Here is a 13125-nt window from a genome sequence, read left to right as displayed (position 1 = left end):
ATAAAACCCTTAGTTGCAGAAGATCACTTCACTGGCATCAGACATCCAAGGAAACATGCAACTAAGGGGCAATATCATCTGGTCATTGAAGAAAAGTTACAGATGCACCTGAAATAGACATGTAGGGATACCAACAATAGTCATACACAGACTCTCCTTCACCAACAACAACATTTGCAAAGTATGAATCTGCAGCAGAAGAAACAGATGTCATTATGACAAGTGATAAGAATAAAGTACTTGGTGAAAAGAAAAAAATAAGAAGGTTGCCAGTTGCAATTACTTCAACATAGAAACAACACAGTGAAAAGTTCTTGTACTCAGGAATTCTATTAAGCAATAGTAAAAGAAAAAATGATGAATTCCTCTTCCATTTTCCATTTTCTTTATGTTAGTAAATTTTTACGTACTACTCCCTTCTTTTTCTTCTAAACTTTTTTACAAAATCATACCTCATTTCAGCCAGGCAACAACCATGCTTGCACCATCCACACAGAAATAGGAGGCTTTATCACCAAACTATGACTTTTTTTATAGGAAACAGTAACTTTCATTAGCTAATAAACCAGAAGTACAACTGTCACCTACTAAAGTGTAAGGTGACCCCTGAACCAGTGTTTTAAAAGCGCAAAGCGCAAAAAAGGCACAGGGTTCAATTTGCGCCTGAGGCGGAGGGTTCTCTTCAAGGGTGGAAGAGAAATTACACCTCACTAGGTGGTAGAATCACATCAATCAAGTCTACTTTGGCCAACCTACCGGCATATTTCTTGTCCACCTTCAAACTACCTATCAAGGTTCCAAATCAGAGTGAAAAGCTTATGAGATTTTCTTTGGGAAAAAGGAGGCTCAAAAAAGGACCATCTAGTGATGTGGGAAGTAGTTTCTAGGAAAAGGAAACATGGGGGTTTAGGCATTGGTAATATCTGGTTAAGAAACTTAGCCTTGTTAGGGAAGTGTTTATGGAGATTTTCCATGGAGTAGGACAGTTTGTGGCACATCATGGTAGTAAGTATTCATGGAATGACAACAAATGGATGGGATGCTGGTCTCAACCCTAGGGCTTCTCACTTCTCCCCTTGGAAAGCCATTGTTGGAGTCCTACCTCCCTTTTGACCTTTCATCAGTATGGTGTCTACTTGGGTAACAAAATTCTATTTTGGGAGGATATTTGGATTGGGAACACTCTCGTCAAGGATAGGTTCCTAGTTATGTATTCCCTTTCTTTAAATAAATTCAAGGCCATCTCCTCCTGGTTCTTGGGATCTAGGCTTGAGGAAAGGGTTAAGGGACTTAGAAGTGCGTTTTGCATATGAGTTGTTATCTCTCTTTTAAATTCAGTTTTCTTAGATCAGTCTTGCCTGGATAATAGTGTTAGACAGTGTATGCCCTTATTGTTTCATGTTAATATTGATATGTTTCTGTGTATTTACCCCTTAAACTGGACACTTATGAGACTCGTGTTAGTTTAGAATGTTCTCAGCCATTGGATAGACTTGGGGAGTTTATCCTGCCAAGGCTGACACTGATGTGTTGCCAAATAAGTTGGGGCAACTTGTCTTATCTGCTAGGGTTAAACCCGAAGCACATGTAGTGTGTGTTTAGATGAAACACTAAACCTGGACCATTTTCCGGTTATGCCCTGGACCTTGGAGATTGATGGGCAAAACTGGAAAGTTACACATAACCCCTAGACTTATTTATGGTACTGCACTAGGTGTTGGATTGGGTTGTCTTTGATATGCCAATCAATGAGATCCATCAAGGGTCAAAACCTGGGTATGTTGGGGTAGTCTGAGAATTCATTTGAGTGGGTGATCGTAATGAAAGGATCAGCTCCTTTGCCGGACAAAGTGAATGATAAGGCTTACACTCTCTCTGATCCATCAAGGGTCAAAATATATTTATATGATATATATATATATATGAATGTTTTATGAAAATATTGCAAAAAGGTTTTAATTTCTAGGGTCCATTTGAGTAGAGAGTGTGACACCAACTTGCAGCTAGGGGAGAGGTCCTTACCTATCGAGTAGTGTTTGATCATTATGGGCCGAGAGATTAAGTGTAAGAGACCATTACAGAGTTGATTACCTGAAGTACTGTAATTGAGAAAAAAAATATTATGGGTTTTATATGTTTGATTTTATTTTTAAATTCTCATTTGGATATGCTTTACATGTTATGCTTATGTATTTTAATTTTTGATAATAGGTTTTTTAAAACATTTATTTTAAAATTTAAGTTTACATTTTTATTAATATTATGTTTAATAGTTTTTTTATTTTTTGCTTTTTTTAATTTATTTGGCATTTTTTGACATTTTTTTTATTTTTTAGCATTTTTTTAATTTTTGCGCCTTGCTTAAAAAGGCGTGTGCCTCTTCTTGCGCCTTGTGCCTCAAGCGCAAATCGACCCCCGCACCTTGCACTTTTAAAACACTGGTGGTGAGATAGTGACTCATATATTAATCTCCTATCCTTTTGTCCCTTATATTTGGGAATGGTTCTCCTCTCTGTTCGGTTGTAGGTGGAATCCTCCCTTATGCGTGGTGAAGCCTTTGGACTCTAGTTTCTTCCAACAACCATAAAAGAGAGGTAGGGTGATGTGGAGAACAACAAGAGTAGTTGTCTTGTGGTTGATTTGGGAAGAAAGAAATACTAAAATCTTCCAAGGGCACGAAAATTTCAAGGAAGCACTTGTCGAGGGTATTACCATCAAGATCATACATTTGGTTGAAAGCTTTGAATCTTTCAAGGGCTACTCTTCTAATGACTTAATTAGAGGTTGGAGTGTTGTAGTTGTTTCCTCTTCCTCATCTCCTATAGTTCAAGAGAGTTGGCCCCCACCTCTACATTTTAGGGTGAAATTAAACTTTGATGGAAGCTTTGTAGGTAACTAGGTCCTTTAGGAATTGGGGGTATCTTCAAAGATGAGGAAGGAAGAGTGTTGGCCCTTTACTCGGGCCCAATTAGGGTGAGGGATTCTTTAAGGGTGGAAAGGAAGGCCTTATTCCAAGGTCTTAAACTGGCATGACAAAGGGGATTGCAACAGTTAGAAGTGGAAGGATACACCAAGCTGGTAATAGGTTTGATGCAAACTTGAAAATTGGAAATGTGGTCCTTCAAACAACCTCTAAGAGAAATTATGTGCTTAGCAAGGGAGCTTGGATGTAGTTTAGATGGACTAGAAGATCAGAAATGAAATGGTTGACACTTTAGCTAAGCAAGGAATTAATAAGGAGGCTTTGTTTTGGGCTTGTTTGTAAGACTGCTTATTTTTTAGGGCTCTCCATCCATTTTTTGGGTGGTAACAGACTAACAATTATACTCTTTATTTAATATAATCGATGAAAGTTACTGTTTCTTATTAAAAAAAGGGTTTAAGACGGTATACATCTTGATTGAACACTAACAAATAAGAGAATTAATAAAAAATAAATTAGTATTTCAACTCAAACTGAATAATTTAGTTTAATAATGTCTGCATTATTATTATAATATTAGAAAGTTACCTTGGTATCCAAGAGTACCTTGTAAAAAATATCTCGGTGATTAAGTAACATGACCCTCCATGAGAGCCTTATCACTTAGGTGTCAATCTACATGTCAAGTTACCTTGGTATTGCTTGATTGTCATGGTTAGATAGTATATCCTATAGGTAGTCTCTATTTTATATGATAGTGGGTAGTTCTTGTATCATTTGGTGTAGCAATAGTAGACATGCCTTCGCTAGGTTGTTTGGTTTTTCATTTGATTGATAGCAGCAAGCTTTTTTTTTTCTATGAATGAATGGTATTTTATTAAATAGAGATAGAAATAGTACAAGCATGAAGCACCCTAAGAGGAGGCACGAGGTGTTACCTCCCCTTAAAGGTGATTCCAAACCCAATTCTTTTAAGATTGCAGTTACAAATTAGCCAAAAACAGAGAATCCCTTGATAGCAGCAAGCCTGTGCTTTATTGAATGGTCGTAAGAAATTGTTGGGACTATATGAAATCATCAAAACCAAATCACCCAAGCGCTCACTAGGTGATTTGCTTTATCCTTTGACTTGTATGTCTGGGGTTTTTTAGAGGCCACAAGAAAGCGTTATGATTATGTGAACTCATCACTCTACATGTTAGGCTACCTTCATATTTCTTAATATTCCTAGTAAGGTAGTAGATCCTAGAAGTAGTCTCCATTTTATCATATGAATGATAGCAGGTAGTTCATGTATCACTTGGGGTGGCAACAACAAGCATGCACTCATTGGGCAATTTTTTCTCTTGCTTGATTGATAGAATGCTTATGTTTTATTGAAGGGTTGCAAAAAAGTGTTGTGAGCATGTGGACTAATTGAAACCAAATCACCTAGGCTTGCAATCACAAGGTGATTTGGTTTAAAATTTGATTATTAGAATGTTTTTGTGATTTGGTTTAAAATTTGATTATTAGAATGTTTGTGACTTATTGGAGATTTGGAGGGCCACATGAAAGTGGTGTGACCACATGAACTCATTGAAGTCAAATCACCCAGGCATACACCCAATGGGTGATTTGGTTTTTCTTTTGATTGATAACATGTGTTTTATTGGCGAGTCATAAGAAAGTATTGTGACCATGTAAACACATCACAACACATATTAGGCTATCTTGGCAGTTTTCGATTGTCATAGTAAGGTAATAGACTGTAGACCCTTTTTTATAATTTAGTAAGGTAGTAGGCCTTAGAGGTAGTTTCTATTTTTTCATATGTTAGTAGGTTGTTTTGTATCATTTAGGATAGAAAAAAGGCATGCATTCATTGGGTGATATTTGATTGTTAGCATCTTTTATGTTTTACTATAGGGTTGCAAGAAAGTGTTGTGACCAGTCATGCACTCACTAAGTGATTTGATTTTTTTTTTCATTTGATCAATAGCATGTTTGTGTTTTATTGGAGGGTTGAATGAAAGCATCACGGTTGCAGTGTTTTTAAAAGCACAAGACAAAAGGTGTGAAATGCACCTTTTTGAAGCAAGATGTAAAAGTTTTAGAAATTCAAAAAAATGCAAAAAATGTAAAAAAAAAACTCAAAATAAATTAAGAAAATATTTCAACAAATATAATTAAAAATGCAGAATTTAATGTTTAAACTAAATATTTTAAAAAGCTTATTATCTCAAATTAAAATGCATAACCATAACATATAAAAACATATACAAAGCAAAAATGGAAACAATAAAATCAAATATAGCATATAAAGCATATTCAAGTATGTCAACAAACTTTCAATTTCTTTATTTCTTTCCTAATTGCATTATTTCAAATAGATAAAATGATGTTAAACATATTTCATTCCTAATTTTACAAGTCACCTTTGTACTAAGCCCCTTGAGGCAAGCCTAAACAAATCCATATTAGAGCCGTAACTCAAATTCTTAATACCTACAAAAAATGATTTTATAATTTTAATTATCTTTTGCAAAATATCTTTTATTAGGAATAATTAAAGAAAAGCATTAGCAAATAGGGGCTTCTCGGAGCTTTGGTGAGTGAGCAAAGCAAGCGAAAGATTTAACAAAGGCGTGCACCTAAGCTAAGGAGCAAAGCACACTAGGCACATGTTTGTTCAAAGGGGCTGCACTTGGGCCTAGGCGAGGCATAAATCCAAAAATGTGCCTCACCTATGGTCATTTGAACTAATCATTCAACATGTTAGGCTACCTTTATATTTCTAAATTGCCATAGTAAGGTAATAAACCTAGAGACAATCTCTATTTTTTCATATGTTAATGGATTTTTAGTGTCATTTGGGGTAGCAACAGTAGGATGCACTCACTGGATAGTTTGGTTTTTTGTTTGATTAAAAGAATAATGGTGTTTTATTAAAGAATCACAAGTGTTTGGATCATGTGAATGCATCAAAGCAAATCACCCAAGCAGGTGCTCACTGGGTGATATGTTTTTTTCATTTCATTGATAGCATGTCATGTTTTATTGGAGGGTCAAAAAAAGTGTTGTGACCATGTGAACTCATTGCTCAACATGTTAAGCTATCTTTGTATTTCTTGATTGCCAAAGTAAGGCAATGGACCCTAGAGGCATAGTTTTCAAGGCATCAAAGTGAGGATAGGTGATTTTTTTTTATTTTTTGAATAAAACCCATATTTCACTATTAATTGTTGCCTAGTTGCTTAGGTAAAAATAAAAACCATGAATCCTATGGTAATTCCTTAGGTTCCATAGCAGGTAGCAACCATCTTTTGCTATTAATTGCCTATAATCTCTAAAAAATGTATAAGCTTCATTTGAAACATAGAAAATCAGCATCTTCATGAAAAAAATGGAAGAAAGAAAAGAGACACCATTACAAATGTGATGTACATCAATGAAGAGGAAACAAACTTTCTCTTCGCCAAGACGTTGTCATTACAACTAAGGCCGAAACAAATGAACTCTATTCACCCCTTGTTTTGCAAAAGCATTGGCTGATCTTTGAATCCATTATACCAGCACCTGCACTCCTGCCGTTAACCATTTGAACTTCTTAATTTCAATTCCTAATAGACCTACAAGGCTTCATCCTTTCTCAGTAGCTATCCCACCACAACTTTAGAGCCACCCTCTATCAAGCTTCTTAATCTTCATTATCTGGCCTCTTGTACCCCTTGAATCACAGCCATAATTTTTGCTTTTAATGAGCCTCCTTGCTTTATTAGCCCCAAGAACACAGCCTTTGTGTTGCTCTTCTCATCTCTAAAGGCCCCTTCCACCATCGAGGGACCCAGATTCCCCATGCTACCCCCAACAAAACTTAACTTGATGAGTCCTTATTCTGGTGGTGCCCAATGGTTATGGTGTTTTTAGTCTTTTTTCCTTTGTATGCTGTACCCACCACTCCCGTACTTCCTGATCATATCATCAGCTGAGAAGGGTAAGAAAAGATCTAGTAACTTGATCCAGTACACCAACCAATGACTGACTCCAAGGTTTTCTCCTTCTCCTTGAAAGCTCTTGCATTTCTGTCCTCCCAAGTTGTCCACACAATCACCGTTCTTCGATTATGAATCATCCTCAAGTCATGGAAATATAGATTTCCTTTAAAAAACATGCAGCCTAAAGATTTTTCGGATATCTCCATCACAACTAATGAAAGAGAAAAACAGCTAGAAACAGACTTGTGGATCCATTTGCAACAATGAAACAAAAGATTGTAATTATGACTGTTATACATGTCGCCTTTTGGTGTGTAGATGTAACCTTGCTGAATTCCAGATTAGTTATAAACAAAGAAAGGTTCTTTTATCAGTAGCTATATTATTGATCCATCCTATTTTGTTTCTTACCTTAAAATTATTAGTTAATTTTGACTGCCAATTGACCCTGGATAACTGCTTAGAAATGTTATCTTGTCCGTAAGATTTTTTGGGCACTGTCAGCACACCTCTCTCTATCATACATGAGAATCTTCACTTCAGATGCGTAGTTGAATGGTTGTCTGAATACAAAAGCACAAGCATACCTTCATCTGCCTTTGAAATACAAGCATCTACATGACTGCCATCCACATTATCTGGTCTAAGAAAAAAAAAAGAATTATCAGTAAGAGTAAGTTATCTCATAGTATCATATGATTCATCCAAAAAGTTTCATAAAAATAAATATTGCAAATATATTATAACAATGCTAATCAAAACCATTTCTTTAACAAATAGGCTGAAGCAGTTATAACTCAGGTAAACTCAGAAAAGCATTGACCCAATTACCCAATTACCCAATTACATGGGATCAATCACATGATGAAGCAATTATCAAAAAATAATATGTTCTGTGATAAATCAAGAAATATTACCATAACATGGTTTTTCTTCCTTTGTTCCTGACAACAAAAATCATAAATGAAGAAAAAGCATGCTTGCTAATTTTTAGTCATCAGGCTTATTAAGAACGAAGTGTAGAATACCATCTACAGAACCTGTTAGAGAAAGTGATTTATCACAAGTTAAAGGGGCTAGATGGGCTAGGGACAGGCCAAGAAGGACTTGGGTGGAAGTAATAAGAAATTATTTAAGTGCCCATAATTTAATGATGGATATGGCACCGAACAGAATGGAATGGTGAAACAGGATTCATGTAGCCAACTGCATATAGTTAGGACAAACCTTAGATTATGATGAGACTCATCAGGAATGAATGGGCTGAACATAGAAAGGTAGAAATGTTATGTATCTAGCAGCTAATTTCTTATTTTCAATTTTTCTAGGTAGTTTTTAGTGTAGTAGGATTTTTTGAAAGATTGTAGTAGTAGGATTATAGGTATTTTTAGTTGAGCAGATAGTTTTGTTAATAGGATATTGTCAGTTGTGATAGTTTCCTAATTTAAGTCTATATATTCAACTGAAAGTGATCCATTGGGAGAAGAAGGAAGATCAAATGGGAGGATAAGGAAGAAGTTAATTTGAGAAAGGTCTCTTGTTTAGAGCTTTTAGGAGGTTCTCCACCCTTGAACTGGATTCTCTCATGCATTTTCTCCCATTTATTTTAATTTATTTCATTTACAAAAAAAACACGCAAAACAGAATTGTATCTGAATTAATAACCTTGGGCTATCAGAAGATATTAAAATAATGGTCAAGCATCTGCTGAAAGATATGAACTTCAAGAAAAATGGCATAAAGAACAGTATCACGGATTGGAGAAAATTTTGAACGTTATTCTAGACATAGTATTTGCCAACAGCAATGATGATGATGATGAACAGAGAAGAACAGACAACATTGCAATCTATGTTTCTAGTGACCAGACTGAGGAAATCATGGTGGTCAAAGGTGTTATTCCCTTTAGTTGTTAAGAAAGCTGCAATTAAGGATGCAACATGGACAGGCCTGGGTTGGGCATTTTTTAAATTTTGAAGGTGCCTAGCCCAAGGGCACAGGCACAATGCAGTGGAAGTGCTTCAAACCAGTCCAATTTGCACCATAGCAATAATTGATATATACGATCTTATTAGAATCATATACAATCTCAGAATATTTTACATGGCCCTTTTTTCCTATTACCCACCACTAGGGCTTCACAACTACAGGCTCAATCCTTTGTTCCAACCAGTAGAGTGGAGCCATCAAAATTTGGGATCCTAAAGAATGACAATCTTGAGGACATTACAGTTTAATAGAGGGTTGTATAACATGTGTCTAGTAGTTAATTTCTTATTTTGAATATCTAGGTAGTGTTTTACTTATGGACTTGTGGATTCTTATATGTCAAATTTTCGGATTAGTGGTTAGTATTTTCAAGGATGTGGTTAGTCATGAATACATATTTTTAATAAACAAAATAAAATATAAAAAGAGAGAGTTGATTAAAGAATCCACTTTGAGGCTGGAGGACCTCCTAAAAGCTCTCAATAATAGACCTTTGTTAAATTAACTCTTCCTTCTCCTTCCATTGTATCGCTTACATATAGACTTTAATTAGAAAACTAACACAACTTACTACATCCTTCTGCACACTAACTATTCCTCTAAAAATCTGGCACATAAGAGACCACCACTACACCAAATAAAAACTACCTAAAGAAATTCAGAATAAGAAATTAAGTGCTACTATGCTAGACTAGACATGTAGCAACTAACAAGGAATAACACCAAAGTGATATTCCCTTTAGAGAGAGAGAGAGAGAGAAGGTAACAGGGCAAATTGATGTTCTTATTTGGTTTGTCAACAAATTTAAGGATTAAGTCTTTTTTATAAATAAAGAAGAATGTCTTTTTATCTGACTGGTCAATGTGAGGAAAAAATCTCAAATTCACATCACATCTAAAATACTCATGAGAATTGCTTATGACAGAATAAAGTCAAACTACTCCTAATTAACCTGACTTTGACTACTATTGGAGCAGTAACTGCTATAACCATTTAAAGTAATAACATCAACAAGCATAGTTAACAAATAGCTAAAATTGTAATTACATTGAATCTACATCTCCTGCAGTCCTAGCTGATCTGACCCTCCTACAATCCTGGCTAAAGAAAAGGTAGGGAACAATGTTTTTTAAATCGTGCGATTCACGATTTGAATCGTACGATTCATATCGAATTGGCCCCAAAACGATTCAAATCGTATGTCCTAATCATTTTTGAAATTAATCGTGTGATTTATGTTCAAATCGTTGTATCAAATCGTAAATCGCGATTCAGAACCGATTTAAATGATTAGAACCAAAATATAATTTAAGATAAAAAGACCATTTAGCCCTCCACTTTTTTAAAAGCTACACATTTACATCAAGGGGCAGCATTGTCATTTTGTTAAAGAGGCTTCTTACTATTGAAAGAAATTCTTGGGCGGGAGACTAGAAGAGACGAAACCCTCCATTGAAGCTCCAACCCTCATCCCCTTGTTTGCATGAAAGGTAAGGGTTTTTTTTTTATTTCTGTTATCTTCTTCTTCTTTTGATGCAAAACAGGGGTTCCACCTTCTTCTTTTGACGCAAAACAGGGGCTCTGCCCCATTTCTTTCATTCTTCTGGTTTTTTTGCATGCAAGGTAAGGGTTTTTCTTTTATTTTTTTAGTTGTAGATGAAAGGGATAAGGTCCAACCCTTCTTCTTTTGACGCAAAACATTTCTTCTATTCTGTTTTTGCATGAATTTTTTGCAATGAAAACAGGGGCTCCACCCTATTGCATTTTCCTCTTTTTCTACTTCATTTTTTTCCTTTTTCTTTTGTATACAAACACAGGAGCTTCAACCTCTTATACTTTTCTCTTTTTCTGATGCAAAACAAGGGCTCACCCGCATTTTTCTCATCTTATTTTTGACCATTGTTATGTTTTCATTATTTCATAAGACTTTTCATTTTAACTATGTATCATATTTTAATTTTTAAGTTAGTTGTTCTTCTTGCTAGGTGTCCTTTTGTTTATAAATGGTTGGAGGCAACAATAGAATAGGGCATCTTTGCTGAACACTGAAGAACTGTATATTCCTTATTGATCAGTGAGGATTTCTTTGTTAGCTTCAATCTATAAGTCTTTATTTATGTTGGTTTAGTGGATGGGGTTAGGCTTATGATTTGGCTACATTTGTAATTTATTATACTTGTCCACATAGCATCTCTTTGGTTGTTTAGCTGTTTATGTCAATGGAATGTGCTTATGAGTTATGTCCAATTATGCAATGGTATTAATTACCAAAAAAAATTATTAGATTTCAAAATTTAATTTATTTTCTTGCATTATTTCACTATTGTATTCTTGTATTGATGATTTGGCTTAAATTATTGAAACTTGAAAGACATGAACGTGATGTCATGTAAAGCTCTTATTTATATAATTAATTATATGATCATATCAAATAACAATACAATTAAGGATATAATTTTTATTGCTTAAAATTGAAGTTGAACTTGATCATACCATGGAATCTATTGAATTACGATTTATGAAAGTGGTGTAACTGTCAGACTCACTACCAGTCGACTACTATAGTAACATTACTACCTATTTATTTTACAGAGAAGTACGGATACACCCAATGCAGATTTCTGATTCCCACTGCACAGCTATAAACATTCAAAACATCCAAAAACCACACCCTATGCACCCACACCCACCCGTGAATTGGCACCAATTCTGAGCTGGCACCTACCCCAAATGTACTTTGAACCTACAAATTCTGACACTGGGGGTATCGGTCATTCTCCCATTTTATGTCTATAAGCTAAAAATTAGAACAAAGTCATTCATTTTCATAATTTTTTGGGGATTTAGGTATTTTTGTAGTTTTTTGACAATTTATGATACAATTACGATTTTCAGAACATTGGTAGGGAAAAGACGGGAAAGGAAGGAAAAAATAGGTTTCCCTACCTTTCCTTACCTTTAGGCTTCCATTCACATTGTCAGAGAGGATATAGCTTTCAGATTAATGTGACAAGTAACACCACCTAGTTAGCTAAAACATTGCACCAGCAGCACCATCTTCATTTTAGCAAAAAAAAAAAAAAGAACAGTAAAATAGCAAGAGATTATCTTTGCATTGTCCACGCTTCAAGCTCGATGGGCTTTCGTCAGGGGGCGTGTTAGAGAATAAAAAGACCTCACCTAACATCTTAAAGCTTTTAGTTGAACGTTCTTTGAGAGGTTCAACATACTTACAAATTAAATACACGAAGTGTATTATCCTCGGAACTCGTCAGGAAACACGAACCATCGGGAGACCTAAAACATGATTCCAACAACAAAACTTAGCAGCCATTGCAGAAAGAACAATTCTAGAAATCCAAACCAAAGGTAATAGAGAAAAAAAAAAAAAAACAATATAAATTACCATTTTACGCCTTTCAGAAAATTGTTAGGGTTTGAAGCTTTCCTGAACTGTTGGTATAAATGGCAAACTCTCTTTGGCGGAATATCAAACCGAAGCACGGGCCAAGAAAATACATCACCACCATCTGTAGTTTCAGCAGTTGCCTCGTTCTCTAAAGCAGGCTGCATCTGTTCCTCTTCTCCCATTAGTTCTGCTATAGACAAGAAAGTTAAAACCAAACCCAGACAGACAGACAGACAGACAGCGGATGCATGGTAAGCAACACCGTAGTAGAACTAAACGTTTCTTCAATTACATTTGCAGATCAAATAGAACAGAGAAAAAACACTGTATGAACCGAAAACGAAGGAAGACAAGGGATAAGAAAACTTGGCAAGTTAAAAAGAGCTTGCTTAATTCTTAGAGGCAGCTCAGGCGCGAGCTCAGTTAGAACTTTGCCCGCTTTGGAGACCGAAGCGCAGAGTGTTAGAACTTCGACCCTATGCGACGGGCGATTTCTTAGGGTTGTTTGATTGCTGAGAAAATTGGACTGAGAAAGGATGGGATGAGAAGAGGAAAATTTATTTTCTCATAAGTTATAATGTGTTTATTTGCTAAGAAATTTTTGGTGAGAAAATCCACTTTCTAGTGTTTATTTTGCAAGAAAATTTATAAGATAAAAATCATGCTAAATTAAAAAAATGCATGTAATTTACTTTTATGACAACTTGTACCCCCCAAATGTATGACACATATGGTTGAACTTGCCACGTGGCATGATAGTGTTATTAAACTTACTCATTCAAAAATTTTACTTAAAAATAGTAAGAAAGGCTTAATTATTTGGACC

At 35.3% G+C, this 13125-nt stretch overlaps 1 protein-coding gene across 9 annotated transcripts in view; it reads right to left on the bottom strand.

The window, feature by feature from the left end:
- Positions 1–12846, bottom strand: part of LOC104612275 (Transducin/WD40 repeat-like superfamily protein) — a 48269-nt gene extending 35423 nt beyond the window's left edge. For 3 of the 9 annotated variants that reach the window (XM_019200247.2, XM_088894436.1, XM_088894438.1), the window contains exons 1-5: positions 12297–12843; positions 12125–12187; positions 7488–7543; positions 7312–7415; positions 109–189 (exon numbers count right to left, since the gene is read on the bottom strand). In XM_019200247.2, coding sequence (XP_019055792.1) covers positions 109–189; positions 7312–7415; positions 7488–7543; positions 12125–12187; positions 12297–12481 — 489 coding nt within the window. In that variant the 5' untranslated portion in view covers positions 12482–12843. Of the gene's footprint in view, positions 1–108; positions 190–7311; positions 7416–7487; positions 7544–12124; positions 12188–12296 lie in introns of all 9 variants that reach the window. The other 6 variants (XM_010279637.3, XM_088894435.1, XM_010279639.3 and 3 more) reach the window with 4 other exon arrangements.
- Between the last annotated feature and the right edge of the window lie 279 nt (positions 12847–13125).

The sequence above is a fragment of the Nelumbo nucifera genome, chromosome 1, assembly GCF_055504915.1.
Source record: "Nelumbo nucifera cultivar China Antique chromosome 1, China Antique-T2T, whole genome shotgun sequence".
Classification (NCBI taxonomy): domain Eukaryota; kingdom Viridiplantae; phylum Streptophyta; class Magnoliopsida; order Proteales; family Nelumbonaceae; genus Nelumbo; species Nelumbo nucifera.
The sequence above is the reverse complement of the archived record's forward strand: the minus strand, read 5'-3'. Positions and strand labels throughout refer to the sequence as shown.